This window comes from Anopheles ziemanni, chromosome 3 (genome assembly GCF_943734765.1).
Source record: "Anopheles ziemanni chromosome 3, idAnoZiCoDA_A2_x.2, whole genome shotgun sequence".
Lineage (NCBI taxonomy): Eukaryota > Metazoa > Arthropoda > Insecta > Diptera > Culicidae > Anopheles > Anopheles ziemanni.
This window is the reverse complement of record NC_080706.1, coordinates 34,452,017-34,472,142: the sequence shown is the minus strand read 5'-3', so window position 1 is coordinate 34,472,142 and position 20,126 is coordinate 34,452,017. Positions and strand designations below refer to the sequence as shown.

The 20,126-nt window shown below is 47.8% G+C and overlaps 4 protein-coding genes across 4 annotated transcripts; all 4 read left to right on the top strand.

The window, feature by feature from the left end:
* The first annotated feature begins 2,713 nt into the window (after nt 1-2,713).
* On the top strand, nt 2,714-4,520 carry LOC131287210 (facilitated trehalose transporter Tret1-like). The gene is made up of 4 exons (XM_058316242.1): nt 2,714-2,834; nt 3,019-3,174; nt 3,231-3,482; nt 3,562-4,520. The coding sequence occupies exons 1-4, from the start codon at nt 2,714-2,716 to the stop codon at nt 4,479-4,481; spliced, it is 1,449 nt and encodes a 482-aa protein (XP_058172225.1). The 3' UTR covers nt 4,482-4,520.
* Nucleotides 4,521-6,247: 1,727 nt separating this feature from the next.
* Nucleotides 6,248-7,866, top strand: LOC131288032 (facilitated trehalose transporter Tret1-like). The gene is made up of 3 exons (XM_058317128.1): nt 6,248-6,308; nt 6,444-6,599; nt 6,665-7,866. The coding sequence occupies exons 1-3, from the start codon at nt 6,248-6,250 to the stop codon at nt 7,864-7,866; spliced, it is 1,419 nt and encodes a 472-aa protein (XP_058173111.1).
* Nucleotides 7,867-8,940: 1,074 nt separating this feature from the next.
* Nucleotides 8,941-10,440, top strand: LOC131287987 (facilitated trehalose transporter Tret1-like). Its single transcript, XM_058317082.1, has 2 exons — nt 8,941-8,980; nt 9,068-10,440. The coding sequence occupies exons 1-2, from the start codon at nt 8,941-8,943 to the stop codon at nt 10,438-10,440; spliced, it is 1,413 nt and encodes a 470-aa protein (XP_058173065.1).
* Nucleotides 10,441-14,006: 3,566 nt separating this feature from the next.
* Nucleotides 14,007-19,207, top strand: LOC131284624 (disintegrin and metalloproteinase domain-containing protein 12-like). Its single transcript, XM_058313488.1, has 2 exons — nt 14,007-14,187; nt 16,137-19,207. Exons 1-2 carry the CDS (start codon nt 14,007-14,009, stop codon nt 19,205-19,207), a joined length of 3,252 nt encoding a protein of 1,083 aa, XP_058169471.1.
* The last annotated feature ends 919 nt before the right edge of the window (nt 19,208-20,126 follow it).

Genomic DNA, 20,126 nt, shown 5'->3' with positions numbered 1-20,126 from the left:
CACGTGTTTGACCGACATGCTCGCGACGATAAGTTACTTACAACTACTGCTGAAAATGGTGAAAAATGTGGAAGCAGTTGGCTGTGAGTAAGTCCGCTTAGTAATTGTTCTGAGCGAATTAAACAGTCATTTTTTATGCGCGAGAAAATGAAAGGTTTATTCAATAGAGATCGAAATGCCGATTCTTTTGAGATGCATGGTACACAAAATTTAACAGCAAAGTAAATAGCTAGTTAGTTATCATTTTTATATTTAACTCTAGCAAAGCGAGCATAAATGATAAATGAAATACTAAATCGATATCTGTAGGTAACAACTGAATCTTTGGATTGCTCACAAAGAGAACTGCTCGAAAAGGAAATGCGACGCTGCATTGACGCAGAAATGGACGCTTTATCGCCTGCTTTATCGGTACATTCCATGCAACGCCCTTTGATCAAACAGATCCACTTAAATGTGATGGCCATCCTGTTTGCTGCATGGTAAACACGCACAAAATGTATAAGATATCCACCAGATGGCCTGAATAAAGGCTGGATGTGTAGCTTGCACACCAAAACCTTGACCGACGGTGATAATGGACTGCCAGTCGCAAGTTGCGACATCACGCGTTCTTTGTATTACAAACCTTCGTCGAGTTAACAGGATACGTTTCATTCTTCCCTAGATCGATCAGCAATTTCTAGAAAGGTTGCAACACACATGTTTTTGGACGAAACTTATTATCGAATCTTCCAATTATGTAATGATGAGAAAGATATTCCTCTTCATGACGATGACGTCTGGTCAAAGCTTAAGTCAACCGCGAGCTCACTGAACTGAACGAGTGGAGTGCACAATGTATGCAAATCGACGCACGTCCGTCAGTGCGATCAAAATATGTTTATCAAACGGACCTTGAAATCGTCCCCGTCGCTTGAACGAACTCGCCACTTCCTGCTGCCGGCAAACGGGAAACAAACCCTGACGGTGACCGATGACTTTAGTTGCCCCGGTTCGAGGTTAGAAAGGCACAGAAAGGAGGGAAGGTGTTGCTAATTTGGCGCGTGCGGGAACGTGACCCCGGTTGGATGGAACATAAATAAATAATTGTAAACGCACTGGCCCCTGGTCGGAGTTGCAAGGAGGATTAGTCCGGTTAGCGTAATGTAATCAAATAAAACGCCTGATGGATGATAATGCAATGGAACTGCGCACCATGGCGGGGAGGCACGCGTCACCTGAACGTGTATACACGCGGGGGACGATCGTACCTTTTCCGGTAAGCCATCCGAATGACGAGGTTTTGGAATGTTGTCAGAGGAACATGAACTGTTTCCAAGGGATAAATTTTGAACCTTGTTTTAATTCGACAAGAACATATTTAACAGTAATGTGGAAACAAATCATAGTGATTAGATTTCAAATATCAAACGGACACTCTTTCCCTGAACTTATCAATCATGCTAAGCAACCTGCTTTGGCAAAGCCCTTGCGCCCTGTTTTACAACCGTTGCAAACAACACAATCCGCGCGATCGGGCGGTTGTAACAATTCTAAGTGTCCCTTCAAGCCGGGGGTGTAGAATCGATAAGATTGATTTCCTTGACGGCCAAACACGGATTAAAACGGATGCGCACAATCCGAGACGAGCTTAGTCGCCGACGGGCCACCGAGGTAGTACAAATCCGGTGGACATCGTTACCAATTCGCAAACATTATAGAACCACAGTGTGGCCGAAGTGGCCGGCATGGTTTTCTAGAGCCGGTGTAAGTAGTGCGTGAGACTGTGCAAAGGCCACCGCCAAGAAGGTCTACATTGTCAAGAGTTCTAGCCGCACAAATTTTAGATCGATGCTTTTCCTCAGTGTATCAACTGTCTTGTGTCGGAGCTTGAGAGTTTGTACGAGACCACCGTTATAGGAAGATCTTACAAGCTCTGTAAAAATTCTTTAAAATTGACTTTCCTGCATGCCTCTTCGTATAAGACTACTTTCTGCTCTCTTCGGTTACTAATTTGCTCGTGAGAAGTGCATATGATGCGTAATCAGTATCAGAAACCTACAGGATATCAGTTTGTCGTGAAAGACCGCATTCAAGTGTTTTTCAGCGGGCACGTTTACCAAGCACACTGCCACTGTTTACTTTTGTGGCCACAAAATTACATACCGGGCACCGCTATCGGCGCTTTGCCACCTTGATCGTTGTAGATGTTGTTGGTTTTTCTGCAACTTTCTTTGATACGAGTAGGAAAGAAGGAAGACTACAAACGCAGAGAAGAGCTACTGTATTGGAAGCACGAGGAATGGGGTTTTCGAGTGCTAGCCTGTTTCGTGAGCCGCCGGTGAATCTCTTTTTTATTTAAGAAGCCCGACAACCGGCTTACGCCATTTCATTCGTCTGCTGACATTTGCGAAGTTGTGGCTGTTTCATAATAAGATCCCGGTAGCACCACAAGTGTTAGTTCTAACCGATCTCTACGACTCGGATGGCATAGTTTGATCTTTCGTTTTCGTTTGTGTACGAACCGTTAGAAGTGTAAGCATTAGATGTTTTGCCGTAAAAGGACTTCAAAAGGACTCTTTAGGTGCAATTTAACTCTTCCCAGAGTGTCTTATAAGTGCGGTTTTGTTGCGTGAATGAATGCTTGCCTACCAGAGTGATAGTGCTACAAGAAGGCAACAGTTTGACGTGTTTCATTCTCTCCTCCGCACGAACAGGGACGCGTTGTTAAATGAATCCTGCTGAACTAAATCAGTATCAACCAGTTGCTACATTTGAGAAGCCCGATAGTCCACAGATCTACAGAATGGAGAAAGGTACTCCGTTGAGGCAGTTTATGGCCGGTGTTATAGGTAAGAGTCGCAATCGGGAAATTCACAAAGTTGATACTCAGTTCAGCATGTTTTTCTCACGTTGTGTCAAAAATCAAACATCATTCAGTTAATTGAGTTAAAATGATTTTAAATTGATCCGTTCTACATACCGTATCTAATATTCTTCTCTACTTCAATATGGACAATTCGCTTGGCTCATCAGTCAACCTGGCTTCGATCATGGTAGGTACCTCGCTAGGTTGGACCTCTCCAAGCGGTCCTAAGCTCGCCTCGTTGGACACCTCACCGCTCGACGCGATACCAACAACGGCGGAAAGCTCCTGGATCGGATCACTTGTCGCCATGGGAGCATTGATCGGTAAGTTGTAGTCACAGCCCAAAATAGCCACAATCTATAGTACTTCCGTTTTGTAGCTCCCTTTATAGCTGCTCCGTTGGCGGAAAAAATCGGCCGCAAATGGACTCTGCTTGGTAGTTCCGCCCTGTTCATCGTATCCTGGATCCTTCTGTTGACGGCGGGAACGGTAGTGCAGGTGCTGGTGGCACGTTTCATCCAGGGTCTAGGTGTCGGTTTTGTGATGACAGTTCAGACGATGTACATCGGTGAGATTGCCAGCAATCAGTACCGGGGTGCCCTCGGTTCGCTCATGCAGCTGTGCATCGTGAGTAAGTATTATGGAAGGTTAAAACTTGTATTGGCAACACGTTTATGACCACCGTAATATTTTGTTTTGGTTTTTGCTAGCCGGAATTTTGTACGTGTACTGCGTTGGGCCGTACGTGTCGTACCATGCACTGCAGTGGGCGTGTCTGGCCATCCCGATCGTGTTCGATGCAACGTTCTTCTTCATGCCGGAAACTCCAGCTTTCTACATCGCTAAGGGCGATAAGGGAAAGGCAGCCGAGTCGCTGAGTTTCCTGCGTGGTATGACGGTCGAGGGCATACAGGAGGAGCTACAGGAGATTACGACCACTGTCGAGGATTCACTGAAGAACCGCGGCACTCTGGTGGATCTTCTCCGTAACAAGGGCAACGTGAAGGCTCTCATCATCTGCTGTGGGTTGATCAGCTTCCAGCAGCTGTCCGGTATCAACGTGATTCTGTTCTACAGCCAGAATATCTTCGCCAGTACCGGCACCAGCATGGAACCGGCCATATCTACCATCCTTGTCGGTGTGGTGCAAGTCCTAGCGAGCGGCGCCACTCCGCTGATCGTAGACCGACTGGGCCGCAAACCGATCCTACTGGCGTCGGCCGGCGGAATGTGTGTGTCACTCGCGGCGATGGGCACTTACTTCTACCTCAAGTACACGAACGCGCCGACGCTGGGCAGTCTCGGCTGGCTGCCGATCCTCTCGTTGATCTTGTTCGTAACGCTTTACTGTGTCGGTTTCGGCCCGCTGCCTTGGGCCGTGCTCGGGGAGCTGTTTCCCGCCAACGTTAAGTCCATTGCATCCTCGATTGTTGCCTCCACTTGCTGGATTCTTGGCTTCATCATCTTGCAGTTCTTTGCCGACATGGATGCCGCCCTCGGGTCACACTGGTCGTTCTGGATTTTCGGCATCCTTTGCGCCGTCGCGTTTGCGTTCACCTTCACGATGGTCATGGAAACCAAGGGACTGAGCTTGCAGGAGATTCAGGATCGACTGAACGGCAAGTCCTAGGTTGTAAACCCACACACCTGGCACACGCTTGATCGCCTTCGCATGCTCCCCGTTGTGATGATGGGTCCTCTGTGCGAGTGTTAGTGTTATTTCTGCCAGGAAGAGAATCACCATCGGGCAACCTTCCATTATCTGATTTGAATATCTTTTTGTTCATTTTTTCCATTTCTCTGTAAGTAGTATAGTTAGCTCCCATTGGAACCAAAGCGTTAGGCGAGTGCTAAGCAAAGCTTTGCCGGTGTGTTATGTACTGTGTTATGTTACTTGAATAAATTGTTGTCTTAAAATACACTGTGAGTTTTACATTTGTGAGTGTTTGAGAGTTTATGTGTGGAACCTGTAGAACTCAGTGTTGGCATTTATTTTATGTGATTTATTTTGAGCTTCGTAGGTTGGTGCCTTTGATGTTTGGGTGAAATGGTATAAACAGCACCTGAGACAGACCGAGTACGTCAGCAAATGTACACATTTTGGGGGTAAACATATAATTTATATTTAGTCATTCCAACCTAAAGGCTTCGAATCCTAACAGAGACCAGTCCCGCCCCTGTACGAGAGGACTGATTATCGAAAAAAACGTCTTGTAATCCTTTCATGGGGAAGGCATGACCGAAGACTATCGTTACGCCAAGTAGAAGAATCTAAAGGCTTGTTGGAGTGATGTTACCATTCACTTTTTGTCCTTACAATGAGATATGATAGAACGAAATCTTAATTCCTTCCTCCAATTTGTATTGCCCATCACTATACTCAGAGCCAAACAAAGCGCTCCTAAAGTTAGACTACACTGCAGCACACCACGAAGCACGTGTTACAAAAAAAGGAGTGCCAACGATTGTTTTCAAAAACGAGCATAACTACTGCTTGATAAGACATATCAAGACAGTTGACTGGAGGTTTACTTACTGCAAGAGTGAGTGAGAAGGAACGAGAGAGTAGTCCCCTGGTGGGCTAAAATGTAGGGGAAGACAAAAACGCCATCTCAGCAGGGATGATGCGAGGGATGACTCCGCTAAGCAGGATGCTATGCTTGTTTATTTTTTCCGAGTTCCACCGAGCGGTCTAATGAAGGGACAAATGGACGAAAAAAATGCATGTAATAAAAGCATCTAAACACACGGACAGTTGACGCAGAGTGAGATTAAGCGCTACGGCACTTCGCCGCAACGGTTGCGTTTCATTGGCAATCGGTCGTGAAATATAGTGCCGACTCGGGTCGAACACGTCGGTAGCGGTCCATCGATCGCTCAGTCAAGAGCTTGTGCTCTTTGAAGTTAGACGACTGTGGCTGGTCCAGGTTTGGAAGGATTATCGGAGCCGTCCGTTGGGGGTGCTGTTATCGCGCCTTTCTTTAGAGGTAGCGGTATCATCTAAAACATTCACTTTCATTGCCTAGAGTGCGATGTGTGGCACTCCAACTCCCGAGAGAATATAATTGCCCGCAAAAAAGTAGTCAGTCGTCAGTTGCAGAGATACTCCCCTGGGAAAGCAAGTGATGAGTTATCACTTTACTTTGTATGAACGTTTAATAATTAGCGTACTGGTGTCACTGCTTATGACAAAGTGCAAAAGTAAATCTAGCCGTGTTGTGTTTAGTGAATGACGGGCGACCTCATCTGGACTAGTCAATAACTTTGTGAACAGTCGTTAGATACACTTACTATAATCAGTCATTGAATTTTGTCAGCGAAAGGTCCGTGATCGTTTCCTAACCGAGTCCTGTCGATTTAAGCGAATCAATCATCAGCTCTTCGATCGTTATCAACATGTGGACCATCACGTTGACGTTACTGCGTAGCAAGCGTCAGTATCTGGCAGCAATTTTAGGTAAGTTACTGTGAACTGTTGCGTCGTATTTGATAGCGCCAGATAGCGCATATTTTGGGGCGTGGGAAACACCTCACTTAAAAATAGATTTAACTCTCTATTTTGACCCTTCATCTTGCTATCTAATCATTCCAGCAAACCTTTCGGTTACCTGTACCGGATGTGCGATGGCGTGGACATCTCCGGTGGAGTCGAAACTTACGCGCCCGTGGCTATCTCCACTGTCCGCAGTACCTTCGGATACGCAGCTTTCCTGGATCGGATCGATACTGGCATTGGGGTCTATCGCAGGTAATTGAAAAAATCTCTTATGAATGCATCCGAAATGTTATTATCTACCATTTCTCTCACCACAGGACCACCATTGGCAGGGTATATAGCGCATCGGTATGGCCGCAAAATAGCGCTCCTCGGAAGTGGATTGCTGTTTGTGATAGCATACATCCTATTCGTGACCACGAGAACGGTTGCACAAATCCTTGTGGGACGTTTTCTACAAGGTTGTGGCATCGGATTTGCTTTGGCCATTACTCCGATGTACGTGTGTGAAATTGCGACATCAAAACGCCGAGGAACACTCGGATCGCTGCTGCAGGTATGCATGACACTTGGGATGCTGTTCGTGTACGGTGTTGGACCGTATGTTGGCTACGCGGCGCTGCAGTACATCTTGCTGGCTGTACCTCTTCTGTACTGTGCCGCCTTTAGCCAGATGCCTGAGACGCCACATTTCTTCATAGCCCAGGGTCGGTATGCCGATGCATCCCGCTCCTTGGAGTACCTTCGGGGTGAGCCGATTGAAGATCTTCAGGACGAGTACGGAGCGATTCAGCGTGCGGTCGAAGAGTCTCTACGGCATCGAGCCACCTTCCGGGAACTGGTAGGTGACCATGCGAATCGACGTGCGCTGTTCGTTTGTACCGGAATCATTGTGCTGCAACAATTGTCCGGTATTAATCCGGTGCAGTTCTACACGCAGACCATCTTTGAGAAGACAGGCTCATCACTGAAACCCGAGATAGCTGTCATCATAATTGGATGCGTGCAGGTGGTGGCCAGCATGGTCACCGTGCTTACCTTAGACCGACTTGGCCGTCGTCCGTACCTACTTATCTCAGCCGGAGGCATGTGTGTCGCCCTGGTCGCCTTAGGAACCTATTTCTATCTGGAATCCCAACGCGCTTTGATCAGCTTCTCCATGGACCGAATCGCCTTCTTGCCCGTACTTTCCCTAGTCGTGTTCACGGCCGCGTTCTGCCTCGGATTTGGGCCAATCGCGTGGCTACTGATTGGCGAAATGTTTGCGCCAAGCATCAAATCGCTCGCGTCCTCGGTTGTCTCCAGCACGTGCTGGACGGTGGCGTTCTTCGTGCTGTTCTACTTCAGCTCGCTCGATGTAGCCATCGGGACGCACTGGCTGTTCTGGATGTTCGCCATCTGCACAGCCGGTGCCTTCCTGTTTACCTACCTGTTCGTCATCGAGACGAAGGGCATGTCGCTGCCGGAGATTCAGGCACGGCTCAATGAAACTGCCCCAGTAATAAATGATAAGGCTTAGGCGCAGACAAAACATACTTCGGTAATCCTGTGTTGACATTTATATTGGCCTTTGTCCCGTCGTCCCTGGATTTGGCAGATTTCGCGCAGCGGATGATCACTTGAACGGGAGTCCTTGACCGGTTGGAGTGCAGTTGGTTCCAGTTGGTTTCCGACACTCGACGCGATTTAGAGCCTCTATCAAATCAATTCCGTTCCGCCGTATTCTCTTCACCTCAAATCCGTTCTCAAGTAGGTAGGATTAATGTAATACGCACTTAAAGAAGGGTTCCCAGATTCACTGTAAATGTATGATATATCGCTTTAGTTATCATCTAGCTGATAAGAATTATTGAAACTGCATATTACGATTACACGAATCAATTGTTATTGCTTCATATTCAATGAAACTTGAAACGATTTTCTAAACTTTCCTATTAGTTGATGTCATGTAGCTTCCTTCAAAATATCACATACGGGGACATACACCATTTTTTGGATTGAAATATAGCAATACTTTTTAATGCAAGTCTTTTCATCACAAATTAACTCTTCCACAAAATGGATAAGGTACCGCATAACCTCTTTTTCCCTATGATTCAAATATTCTCAAATGACTTATTGATGAGAACATACTAACAAGAATGGTTTCAGGATAGAAGCTTAATCCGTTTCGGGATAGAAGGTTACTTTAAGCTGCGATATTAAGTCGATCGGAGAATAGGACCAAGCTGACACCTGCAAATAGTTCAACGGTATAGGTGCAAGTTGCATCCAACACTATTTCCTTCCGCTGTAATCTCCGGCAGCGAGGTAAACAAGTGTAAAAGAAAAAAAATCATGTTGTTGTCACAGTGCAAAGCCCCGGTCATGTTAGACAATTTCTACCGTATGTCAATGTTTGGCCCGTGCCGACACGATACTCTGGGCGTCAGTTGGAGACCAGAATTCGCTATAAAACGATCTCGCTCGCCGACGGCTGGCATTTCGTTATCAATCGAGCCACTTGAAGCTGCAGTATCGGTGCGGTAGGCATTGGACCTTCGCGATTGGTTCCGGTGTCGTTTTTAAAGTGTGTGGTCCCGAGCTAGCTTCGATGCGGTGGCGCTATTGCGAACTACTTGCCGGTGCCGTAGGTAATTACCAATAGATTTTGTGGCCAAAACTCGATAATTTTCTTGTGCTTCAAGGTGATATTAATCTGATGGTGATTCTCTTGGCAGCGAACCTGGCTACCGTTTCGCTCGGCTGTGCCATTGCGTGGCCCGCACCAGTACTGCTTAAGCTCACCGATGTCAATCTGGAGGATAATCCATTCGGTGTGGTCGTCACAGAGCGTGATAAAGCATGGATGGATGGTGCTATGGCGATTGGTGGACTCTGTGGACCATTGGTGGCACGCTGGATAAGCCTGCGGCAAGGACGCAGGATAGCGTTGCTGCTCAGTGCCGTTCCCTACATCGTGGCGTGGCTTTTGCTCATGATCGTCGGATCGATTTCGTTGGCAATCGTCGCTAGGGCAGTTACAGGGTTTGCCAATGGGTACGTCCTGCTAGCGGTGACGTTGTATATCGGAGAAATCGCTAGCGATCGCTACCGAGGTGCGCTTGGATGCTTCATACAGATCGGCACGACGCTTGGAGTTCTCTATGTATACTGCCTTGGGCCGTTTGTGAGCTATCTAGCGCTGCAGGCTCTCTGCTGTGCCGTCCCCATCCTGTTCGGTACACTGTTCCTGTACATGCCAGAAACTCCACACTTCCTGATAGAGCGAGGGCTTTATCAGCGGGCCGCCGAGACGCTGATGTTCCTCCGAGGTGCCCATAGCCTAGATGAAGTGCAGCCAGAACTGGAGGAGCTGAAACAGTACATCCTCCAGCGAGCGCCGGGAGCCACCACTCGCGGCTTTATCCACCTCTGGCAGTTGGTTACGAGTCGAGCGAATTGTCGAGCATTGATCATCACCATAGGGTTGGTGGTGTTTCAACAGGCCACAGGCATCGACAGTATTATCGCCAAAAGCGAAAAGCTCTTCGCTAAGGCAAACAGTGCCCTCGATCCAGTCCATTCCACCATCGTGCTCGGAGTCATTCAGTTCCTCGCCAGCTGCGCCACACCCTTCTTCATCGATGGATGCACCGGGCGACGTCCGATCCTGCTAGGATCCTCGATCGGAATGACGCTTTCTGTAGCCATCCTTGGCACCTATTTCCTGCTAGAGCGCCTCCTGATAGCATCCGGAATGCTTGAATTCATCAACTGGCTGCCACTGACAGCGCTGGTGGTGTTTGTGGCGCTGTACAACGGTGGCTACGGTCCAGTAGCATGGGCCCTCGTGATGGAAATGTTTCCTCACGCGATCAAACCGAGCGGGGTAACGATTTGCGTTCTTACAGCCATTCTGTTCGATTACGCCATCCTGCAGCTACTCAATAGCTTCATCGTGTCCGTCGGCTACGACTGGGCGTTCTGGATGCTGGCGATCATCGGTTCCGCCAGCTTCGCCTTCGCCTGGTGGATGGTGTTCGAAACGCGCGGGTTAACCCTAGTCGCGATCCAGGAACGACTCGCCGGTAACAAGGTTGTGCGATTATGAAACACACCCGCTCGGAACTGTCCGCAGTATGCACAGTTAACCGTGTTCGACGTCGCTCGATGATGATGCAACCGTCCTCGAGCGGTGGAAGCGGCGAGTTGGCCTACAGACTCTTCACATTGACATTGCTGTTGTGCGTTGTAGGACGCGCTGCGTGTGTTGATAAGCACCGTGCAAAAACATTAACCTACAACGTACCAAAGGCTTGAAAAGTCTACACGGGTTGTGTGGTTGAAGTTGACAACGACAAAGACTGATTTCGCGATGATAGTCAACCCCTGCGATGTGTTGGTTAGTTTGTTTATTTATTTATTTCTTTTTTATTTGTAAAACAGCGAAGCTTCAGCGAGCTTTTCGCATTTTAGTGCAGAAAGCAGATAGTGCGTGAACGTGATGCACTTGTCGTTTGGGAAGGTGAAGCTCCGCGCCTATCCAGGACGTTATCTGCCGAGTACCGCACCCCTTTCGTAAACAATTACGCAAGATGCAACTGATGATGCGTCGTTGTTGATGTGTTTCCATTGGTCGCTTGCTGCTGCCGTGTAGGAGGCTTTTGCCACAGAGCATGTGGCAGATAAGGAAAGAAAAATATAACAAGCCCTATCAGGGGGCGTTACGAAGGAGTTTTCTACGGAGTGATTCATCTTTCCTCATAACGCAAGGCAGGGATCCTTCTACTTTAAGCTGATAGTTGGTTGATGTTGGCGTTACAGATGTTTATAATATATTTGGTAAAATCCCAAATGAAGCCCCCTAGTCGCCGCATCGTCATGATTTTTTCCACGTTTGCGCCTGAAAGTTATGCAATAGGTGGCACATCAATTCAGTTTGAATATTTGAACCGTTGATTTTCCGTTAGAAGCTGTAATTATTTGAACTAATCGGTTAAACTGAGCAAGATGGACATCATAAACCAATGAGTTGGACTGAAGAAATGAGTTTGAAACGGCGGCGCGCCCGCAGCGAGCGCAGCGAGCGGACTGCGCTAGGTCTACCGAAAAAGGGAGTTTGTTATAAATTTGTGAAATAAGGGGGGCCCATGGGCCCCCCTCATACCACACCCCTAGGTTGATTGCGTAGCCGAATTTTCATCATGCAAGTAATGCATGAGGGAGTTCATGTTGTATATCCTTTCCAGTATAACCATAATCTTTCATTTAACGAGACATTCAATTCTAACGGTTCACACAACGGCATTTGTTTCACCCATTGCATACCTTTTAGGTACATCCGCTCACAAATGGTGTAGCCACGACAGCGATTTCGGCAGGGGGGGCTTCATTTGGGATTTTACCATATATTTTTTTATTTAAAAAATTCAATAATTTCTTAGTGAACGCAAGTTAGTGTATGGCATTTTATTTGTAAGGATTCAATTTTTACTCAGTTGAAAATTAAAAGGAAGATATGATAGATGGATAGGTAAGCTGATTCCGTGTAAGTCACAACATATACGTGGTGGGCGTGAGATAATTAGTTATAAAAAACCAACAAATGAAATAACAATACTAATTTTTACACACTTTAACAAAAGTACGACACGAATCAGTTACAGCTAAAACTGGTTGACTGATTTGAAGTTAATGTTAGATGTTTTTTTTAAACTGAAATAAATTAGCTGTCATGTAACTAGAGCTGGGTTAAATAATTGTCTTGGTTGTTCTATTGTCTTACTAATGAATCAGCTTAAACAAAGATGCGCATTGCTTGACAATCGCGAAAAGTACGTGTCATTATAATGTTTGTCTGACACATTGTGCATAATTAACTTGTTATAATTGAAGATTATCGCTTTCAAATTGCATATGAATGTAATACATGCATGATTGTGTTAATGTTTATCTGTAAAAGCAAAAAAAGAAATTGAGATTTTAATTCAGTTGGCGCACAGAGAAACGACATTTGTGTAGCAAAAAAAAGGTGTTAAGTAAACATTTGAGAAATTTTCAGTTTCAAACATAAAACCACTGATGAACGATTTAGAACGATACTTGTTGAAATTGTGAGGAAACATGGGATATCCCGAAAAATGCTGGTAATTCCATTGTGTGCACATGTCCCAACGAACATGCACGGATATCATTCCATTTATCTATATAGACTTGTTGAATATGCTGCATGTCATTGGCCTCTACACCAGAAACGAATAAGATAATACTCACTCAAACTCCTCTGTTGAACTGTTCTGCTTTCCTTCAAAGCCACTTCATCTCAAGAGAGAGAAAAAAAAACTATGAAAACAATTTTGCAACCGCTCTTCAACCTTTTCAGGATCTAGACTCTCAAGGCGTTGGCGATTAGTCATCAGATTTATAAAGGTTATAAGTACCACCCCGTCGCTTGAAATGATAAAATCTTTCGCCGGGGGTACAACATTTCATTTTTCGTGACCTCAATTCGTCCACTTCGTCAGGTAATACCAGCAAGAAACCAGCCCAAAGGGGGAGGCGGCAGGTGTAATGTCAACTGAGAGTTCGGTTATCGTTTCGAACCGCGACGTAAACATTCATGACTCACCGCCTCCACGTGCAGTGACTAAACAGTCGCTCGAACGGCAGCATAATGGCTTCCGATGAAGTTCCTGGGGTATACCATCGATATCGTGAAATACCGCTAAACATCACACATTGACGCACCTCCAAAATTCCGGTTCTATTTGTTATCGTTGTCCACCGTCCATCACGCGTCGCATCACCATGGCAACGGTGAACCGGTTCATGTGAAACGAACCTCGCAGTTCGCATCTCATCTCACGCTGGCGCCAGCGAACCGGTTGAAGCCGCTTGGCGCTTGAATGCTCCTCGCGTTTGGGGCGACTACCGAGTGGAGCGGAATTCATGCCGGCAGAACAACATCGTCCGTCCAGCGTGCAGGACGCGTTGGCATGGTGTTGGTAGCGCGCTAATCCCGACAGTCACGTCCCAAGAAACGACTTTCCAAGCGCTTTATCGACGTACAACACTTTTACTTTCAAACGCAGTGATCAAAAGACGCGCGTCTTATCATTTCCGCTGACTGAACCGACCGTTGTAACTTCCGATCCAACCATTTTTCATCTGACCGCATGGTACAGCGCGCGTAATAGTGAATGTGTTAAACATTGGTTTTCCTGTTTGATGTGATTGTGTTGTGACTGCATCTTTTTGTGCTTATTGTGGTGACGTTAGACCACCAAACGCGATTTGGTAAATTGAGCCTCTTATCAGAGAGTGGTAAATTCGAGTGGAATTTAAGTGAAGTCAAGTTTTTCGATTTGGAACCAGCGCGAAAAAAAAGGAATCAAATCGAAACATCGCAGATTGTTCCTCATTCCTCGTTCGTTTCGCTCGGTTTAAGGAAGTGCCCGGCGAGTACGTGATTTTGGAACGAATTTCGTAGCACAATCACTTGCGACACAAAGCGAAAAAATTCGTGTAACCCTCAAAACGCGTTGACTCACTGCAAATGTGAACCACGGTGACCATAGACAACGTTTGTCTTTAGCGGTGACAAAGTAGTGTTCACAAACGCCCGTCGGGGAAAACCCACAACGATCGAAGGAAAAGAAAACGTCCGCCCAAACGAAGATGAAGCTCATGGAGTCTGGCACGACTCCCGGAGGAATCCAAAGGCTGCAAGCTTTCAACCTTCTGGTGCTGGTGACGGTGCTGGTAGCGTGCTACCCTGTGATAGTGTCGGCTGTGATACACAAGCGTGCCTTCGATCTGCAGCGAATGGCAACCGGAAACGATCATCGGTCATCGTTTGGTGCAGGTGAGGCGAAACGATCCGTTTGTGAAGTGGAACTTTAACCATTGGAGTTTTCCGGCAACAATTTTTCAACCGTATGACAGCGATTGGCCCTGTCCGTGGACTTGATACTATTATGTGATCCTTAATTGGGGAAATGACCGTAAATTTAATTTAAAAAACCCCCATTTTTGTCAAGTCGTGAAAAGGAAGTAGACAATAGATCAATCTATTTCAAGTTTACAGAAATCAATTTGAAATGCCGAAAATTTAACTCCATGAACTGCATGTGTGATGCTTCATCTGCCTTTCGATTTTATTCGCATATTTCTTAGAAGAAAGGAAACGTATATCTTGGCTTACATAAACACACAAACACAAACGTACAAACGGCGATCGGCTTATTGTTGGATTTACTTCTCAAGCATCCGTCTCCAACGGTTGCCGTGTATCGCAATGTTGGGTGGTTGATGATTCACCAAAGATTCCGGTTGGCTCCACCGCGGGGACTCCAATCTCTCACTCGCGTCCATTCATTTTACACTCGTGCACATTTTTGCTCACGACAAACGATCATTAAACACCGTGGCGTCGTCGTCGGCGTGGCTTCCGTTCGTTCTCCGACTTCGATTATTTATACACTCCACGCCGGTAGGTTTTTAACCAACCCCCCGGCCGCTCTCTCCCCAAACGCCAGAGACTTTGGCTCCTCGGGTTCAGACGGCGTACAAGACCGTTTCATCCCCCTTGCGGAATATTCCGCACCATCCCCCTCGCTAGCACTTTACGCGACCCGCTCGTGGTGAATCACCCGCGTATTCTCACGTATTCGCTTCCGCTGTCCGGGAAGATTCGTGACAACCCGCCTTCGAGTAGCGTCCGGTCGGGGTGAGGCTAAAAAGGCGGCACTACGCACCGTTGGGAGTTCAAAAAGGGGTAAACGGGCATGTGCTTGTCGGTTTGTTCTCAATTAGACGTTTTTCTGGCTTGCCTATGTGAGGATGGCTGTACAACACTCTGTTAATTAATAAAGCCGCGAACGTTTAAAACTGCTAATAGATTCAAGGTGAATTCAATGTTTGATACTTTACAAAGATTTGCTGATTTAAATTGCACGATTTTCATCCAAATCATTTGAATGCTTAACGCGGGAGATGAATTAGTGTAAACAACCATCCTCTGTTCAAGTTATGAGAGTTTTGGTTTTTTGTTAGTAATAAATTCTTCTTAGACAAAAATCTGTGAAATGATCTTTATTATATTTTGGAATTATTTAGTTTAGATTACGTAAAGCGTTGAGCTACAATTTACATTTACATATTTTCATGTTTAAGTCAAACAATTTATATTTTTGACACTATTTTCTTGTCACAAAAATCACTAAATAAAAGTTACCCAAATTAGGTCGTAATATATTTTCTGTAAATGTGTTGAAATATGTTGATCCCTTGCAAATTACAACCACATTCGTTCTTTGTGCAAAGAACGAGTTGAAACGTTGACCAAACAAAAAGAAACTCCCGGCAAATACCACGTGTACACGAACGCAACCCGACGAGAGCCACCGATTCGTGGCAGTTGGAGCATTTCAGTATTGGAATCTCTCGCGGAAAACTCTCGCCGAAAGGGTGGCTCGCGAGCCTCGACATTGACCACCGTTGTTCGCGCGTGAAATGAATGTCGAGGTTCATCGCTTCACGGCGCACAAGCAGGTCAAGCCTATTACTTCTTCGGTTTCTTAGACACCTGTTGCACGGTATCCCTCCACCTCATACAGTGGAACCGTTGGAAAGGGGGCTAGGAGCTCCGTTGCGTAAATGACGGGAAATTCCACCGATATGAATAATCGATCTAACCAACTCTTCTTTGCGCCCTACGCTGTGTATTGCGGAGGAAAATTCGTCCCAACTTTTGCCAGACTCATGTAACTGATTGGTTTTTCCCGGTTTTTCTCCCTCCCTTCGCAGGATGGCTGGATGAAAATTTCGATTTGCATGGACGGATTTTCCCGACATTCCACTGCCCGCGGACGAAACGAGCCCTCGCCTCATCATTGCTGGCCGATGAAGGGGTGGAGAGGCGCAGCGAAGAGGACAACCGCGGGCGGCTGATGAATCGTGCCGGTAGACACCGGGAACAGCTGAGCATTCAGTATGGACTGCGAGGCGAATCGATGACCCTCGACCTAACGCTCAACGAAAACATCATCCCCGAGGCGGGCTATAGCTTCGTGAGTCAAACACCGACGGGAGAGGACGTGGTGGAGCAGCTCACGCGGAACGACCTAGAGTTGTGCCACTACGAGGGAACGGTCCGTGAGCTGCCCGGGTCTCGCGTGGCCGTTTCCACCTGCAATGGGACGATCGATGGAGTGATTTATGCGCTCAACGAAACCTACCTCATCGAGTATCACAATCAAACGCACCTCCTATACCGCAGACGGTTCCGACGGGAGGCGATGGAGATGGCGGACGAAAAGGACGGGACGCTGCAGGAGCTCGACGGTGGAGATCGACCGCTGAAGGCAGCCTTCAGTACCGGATATCGGGAGAATGCCGACTCGCTGTTTGTTGAGCTGGCACTCGTCGTCGATCGAACCCTATTCCTCAAGTTTGGCTCCGAAATGCAGCGCGTCCATCGGCATTGCCTATCGGTGGTGAATGTGCTGAACGAACTCTATCGACCACTGAACATCTACATCCTGCTGGTGGGCGTAAAAGTGTGGAACACGCGTGACGAAATCGTCATCTCGACCGACTCGCGGCAAACGCTGACGAGTTTTCTGGCCTACCGGAAGGAACATCTCCTACGTCAGATGCCGAACGACAACGCACACCTGCTAACGGCGGTCCGCTTCCCGGATGGAGTGATCGGGAAGGCTGAACTCGGATCGATGTGTACCGCGGCCGGCTCGGGAGGGATCGCCGTGGTGGAGAACTTTGTCGTGACACCGCTGGCGACCACCTTGGCGCATGAGATTGGACACAACTTGAATCTCGATCACGATTCGGAGGAGTGCGAGGCCGGTGGACGCCAGTGTCCGGGACCGGGTCCTTGCATCATGGAGGCAAAGCTACGCGACTCGGGAGATGTACCGAGTCGGTGGAGTTCGTGCAGTGTAGGCGATCTGCGAGAGTCGTTGGCTCGAGGAGTTGGCACTTGCCTGCGGAACAAACCGTCCGGTTTGCTGGTACGTGCTGTTTGTGGGAATGGATTGCTGGAACCGGGAGAGCAGTGCGACTGTGGACACAGGGATCGTTGTGATAATGCGTGCTGTGATGCGAAGACTTGTCAGCTGAAGGCTAATGCTACCTGCGCCACTGGCGCCTGCTGTGATCTGAATACCTGCCAACCGCGCGATCCTGGAAGTATGTGTCGGGCGGCGCGAGGAGAATGTGACCTGCCCGAGTTCTGTGATGGCCAAAGCGAGCTGTGTCCCCGGGATGTGTTCGTGAGGGATACGAGTCCATGCGCCGGAGGTGATGCGTTCTGCTACCGAGGACAATGCAACACTCGGGATCGTCAATGTCGACTCCTTTGGGGTTCTTCGGCTCAGTCTGGACCTAACGTTTGTTACGATATGAACGTGAACGGAACGATGTATGGAAACTGTGGCAACAATTTGGTGGCAGGGAATGACGCCTACGACCGCTGTGCCGCTCATGACGTGCAGTGTGGTCTACTTCATTGCACACATCGCAGCGAGAAGCTCGAGTACGGTGTAGAGGCGTACGCCAAGCGGACTGCCACCAAATTCCAGCACTACGGACCGCGAGGAACGGTACGGTCGACGGTTTGCAATGCCGTCATTGTGGATCTTGGACCGGCCGTAGTCAATCCGGGGCTGGTCCCCGATGGGACCAAGTGTGGAACGGGCCGGATGTGCTTCCGACAGCAGTGCGTCGCTGTTAGTCGATTGCAGGAAGAGCGTGACATTGGCGACGAATGCCCTGGGGACTGCGCTGGCAATGGTGTGTGTAATAGCGAAGGTAACTGCCATTGCCATCCGGGCTTTGCGCCACCCTTTTGCGATCGCCCCGGCGATGGAGGTTCGATCGACAGTGGACCGGTTGGAAGGACTGGTGGCCGTGATTCGTACGATCTACTTCTCAAGGTGTTCCTGCCTGCAATGATCATCGGGGGGTTGCTACTAGTCTTCAGCCTTTGGTTGGTCATCACCAGAAGATCGCTCCTGATGGCCCAACTGAGACTCGTTCTGAAACGTTTCCGGGAGCGTAAATACGGTCACATCGTCCAACCAGCGTCCGCGGCTCCGGCAGCTCCTAAACCAACTATCCAACGACCAACAATTCCGCCACCACCACCAATCCCTCCAACGCAGCCACTCAAACCGGCGCAGAGCTTCATCAACGTGAACATCAGCAAGAGCGGTAAGGTGACGATCGAGAACAAACTCCTCTCCGACTCGCCCTTCCTCCATCAACAGAGTGTCGTCGATACGCATGAAGCATTCCGGTTGCGGCGCCTGCAGGAACGTTCATACAGCGTGGAGAGTGTCGAACATCCGTTGGTACAGGCGGAAACGCACACTCCCAGGGAAGATCGCAGTCCGGTGGTGACTCCTACCACACCAGCGACGCCCTCCTTCGGGTCGGTCGTCCAGCAGCTCAAACAGGCCGATCGCATGCAAACGTATCACCAGAATAGGTCAAAGAGTGACGAGCAGAAACCCACCGCCGGTCGTATGCTCCCCAAGCTGCCCCGTCAGCATACGGTCGGGGATTTTGACTCGATCGAACGGTTGCCGGATGTTGGAGAGGAAGTGAACGAGAAGCAGAACGGGGGAGCAAAGCCGACTCGCCCGAGTCCCAAACCGATCGCCATCCCAAGACCACTGCCGAGGGTGATGCCACATCAGGGCTCACTTCAACCTCGGCTACTTCCAGCGACTCCCACTCCGCCCGGGAAGGTGTCTAAGGTGTCTAACACAACGAGCAAAACGACAGCCGCTGGTGGATCTAATGTGGCGGCACTGAAGGCAAAGCTTAATCTAGCAGAAATAGGTGCAAAACGATAGGCCTTAAGAGTTAGTTCCACGTTACATATCACTATAGAGGAGTTCTCCCGAGTTTTTGGGAGACTTCTCGAGGGAACAAAGAATATTGCGAGAGCCTCAAACGTATTATAACACTAGGAGTACAGGGCAGCCCTCCCTTAATAGCAGATTCCTCCGGAGCGATCTTCGGTGGACATTTATTAGACTGTTAACAAAAAGCAATATTGATAGCCTTAACTGTATTGTAGCATTGTAAGCGAAAGCCTTGCTGCCATCTGTGCAACTCAAGCGAATAAAACGAATCTTTCGTCTAGTCATTACGCAACATGGGCCACTTTTTTTGTATCATCATGCGGTTTGGTTATGTTGGTTAGCATCCTAAGAAACGAACGCCGTATGCACGCGTGATGACGCCATATTTGGGGAAACCGAAGCAGTCAGACGATAAGATGGGCGTGAGGAAAATGATGTTTTACAAACGGCGGAAGACAGGACAGCTTTGGTTTGCTGGTGGGGAGCTTTAATGGGATCTAAGGGGCACATCACGGCGTGGACCTGCGTGGTCTTACGTGACTCATTAGCCCAACATTTGTGGCGAGAGAAATAGTTAGTGTTGCACTAAACTGCGCGGCACGTGCAATTCAGGCGCACTGGGAATGCGACAAACATTCCAACTGGGAACACAGCTAGGAAGCTGTTGACGTAAAAGCGAAGAAGTGTGTTCATGAGTTAAACTGTTTTGAAGGAAAAACAAAACGAAACTAAACATGTGTAAAAAGTTAACTTTGGTCTTTGATTTTAGTAAAAACGAGTAGGAAAAATGTTATTTGAAAAAGAAAAGAACTGTAAATGAAATTTCAGGAAGTCGGTAATGGCATAAATTTCCTGAAATCGAGGGATATTTGGTAACTTCCATTACGTCAGCTTTGGGACAATTTGT

Coding starts and splice junctions, on each gene's coding strand:
- LOC131287210 (XM_058316242.1), top strand. CDS start 2,714: ATGAATCCTGCTGAACTAAATCAGTATCAACCAGTTGCTACATTTGAG. Junction 2,835..3,018: donor GTTTATGGCCGGTGTTATAG/GTAAGAGTCGCA, acceptor TTGGCTCATCAG/TCAACCTGGCTTCGATCATG. Junction 3,175..3,230: donor CGCCATGGGAGCATTGATCG/GTAAGTTGTAGT, acceptor TCCGTTTTGTAG/CTCCCTTTATAGCTGCTCCG.
- LOC131284624 (XM_058313488.1), top strand. CDS start 14,007: ATGAAGCTCATGGAGTCTGGCACGACTCCCGGAGGAATCCAAAGGCTG. Junction 14,188..16,136: donor CGATCATCGGTCATCGTTTG/GTGCAGGTGAGG, acceptor CTCCCTTCGCAG/GATGGCTGGATGAAAATTTC.
- LOC131287987 (XM_058317082.1), top strand. CDS start 8,941: ATGCGGTGGCGCTATTGCGAACTACTTGCCGGTGCCGTAG. Junction 8,981..9,067: donor ACTACTTGCCGGTGCCGTAG/GTAATTACCAAT, acceptor TTCTCTTGGCAG/CGAACCTGGCTACCGTTTCG.
- LOC131288032 (XM_058317128.1), top strand. CDS start 6,248: ATGTGGACCATCACGTTGACGTTACTGCGTAGCAAGCGTCAGTATCTG. Junction 6,309..6,443: donor GTATCTGGCAGCAATTTTAG/GTAAGTTACTGT, acceptor TAATCATTCCAG/CAAACCTTTCGGTTACCTGT. Junction 6,600..6,664: donor GGCATTGGGGTCTATCGCAG/GTAATTGAAAAA, acceptor CTCTCACCACAG/GACCACCATTGGCAGGGTAT.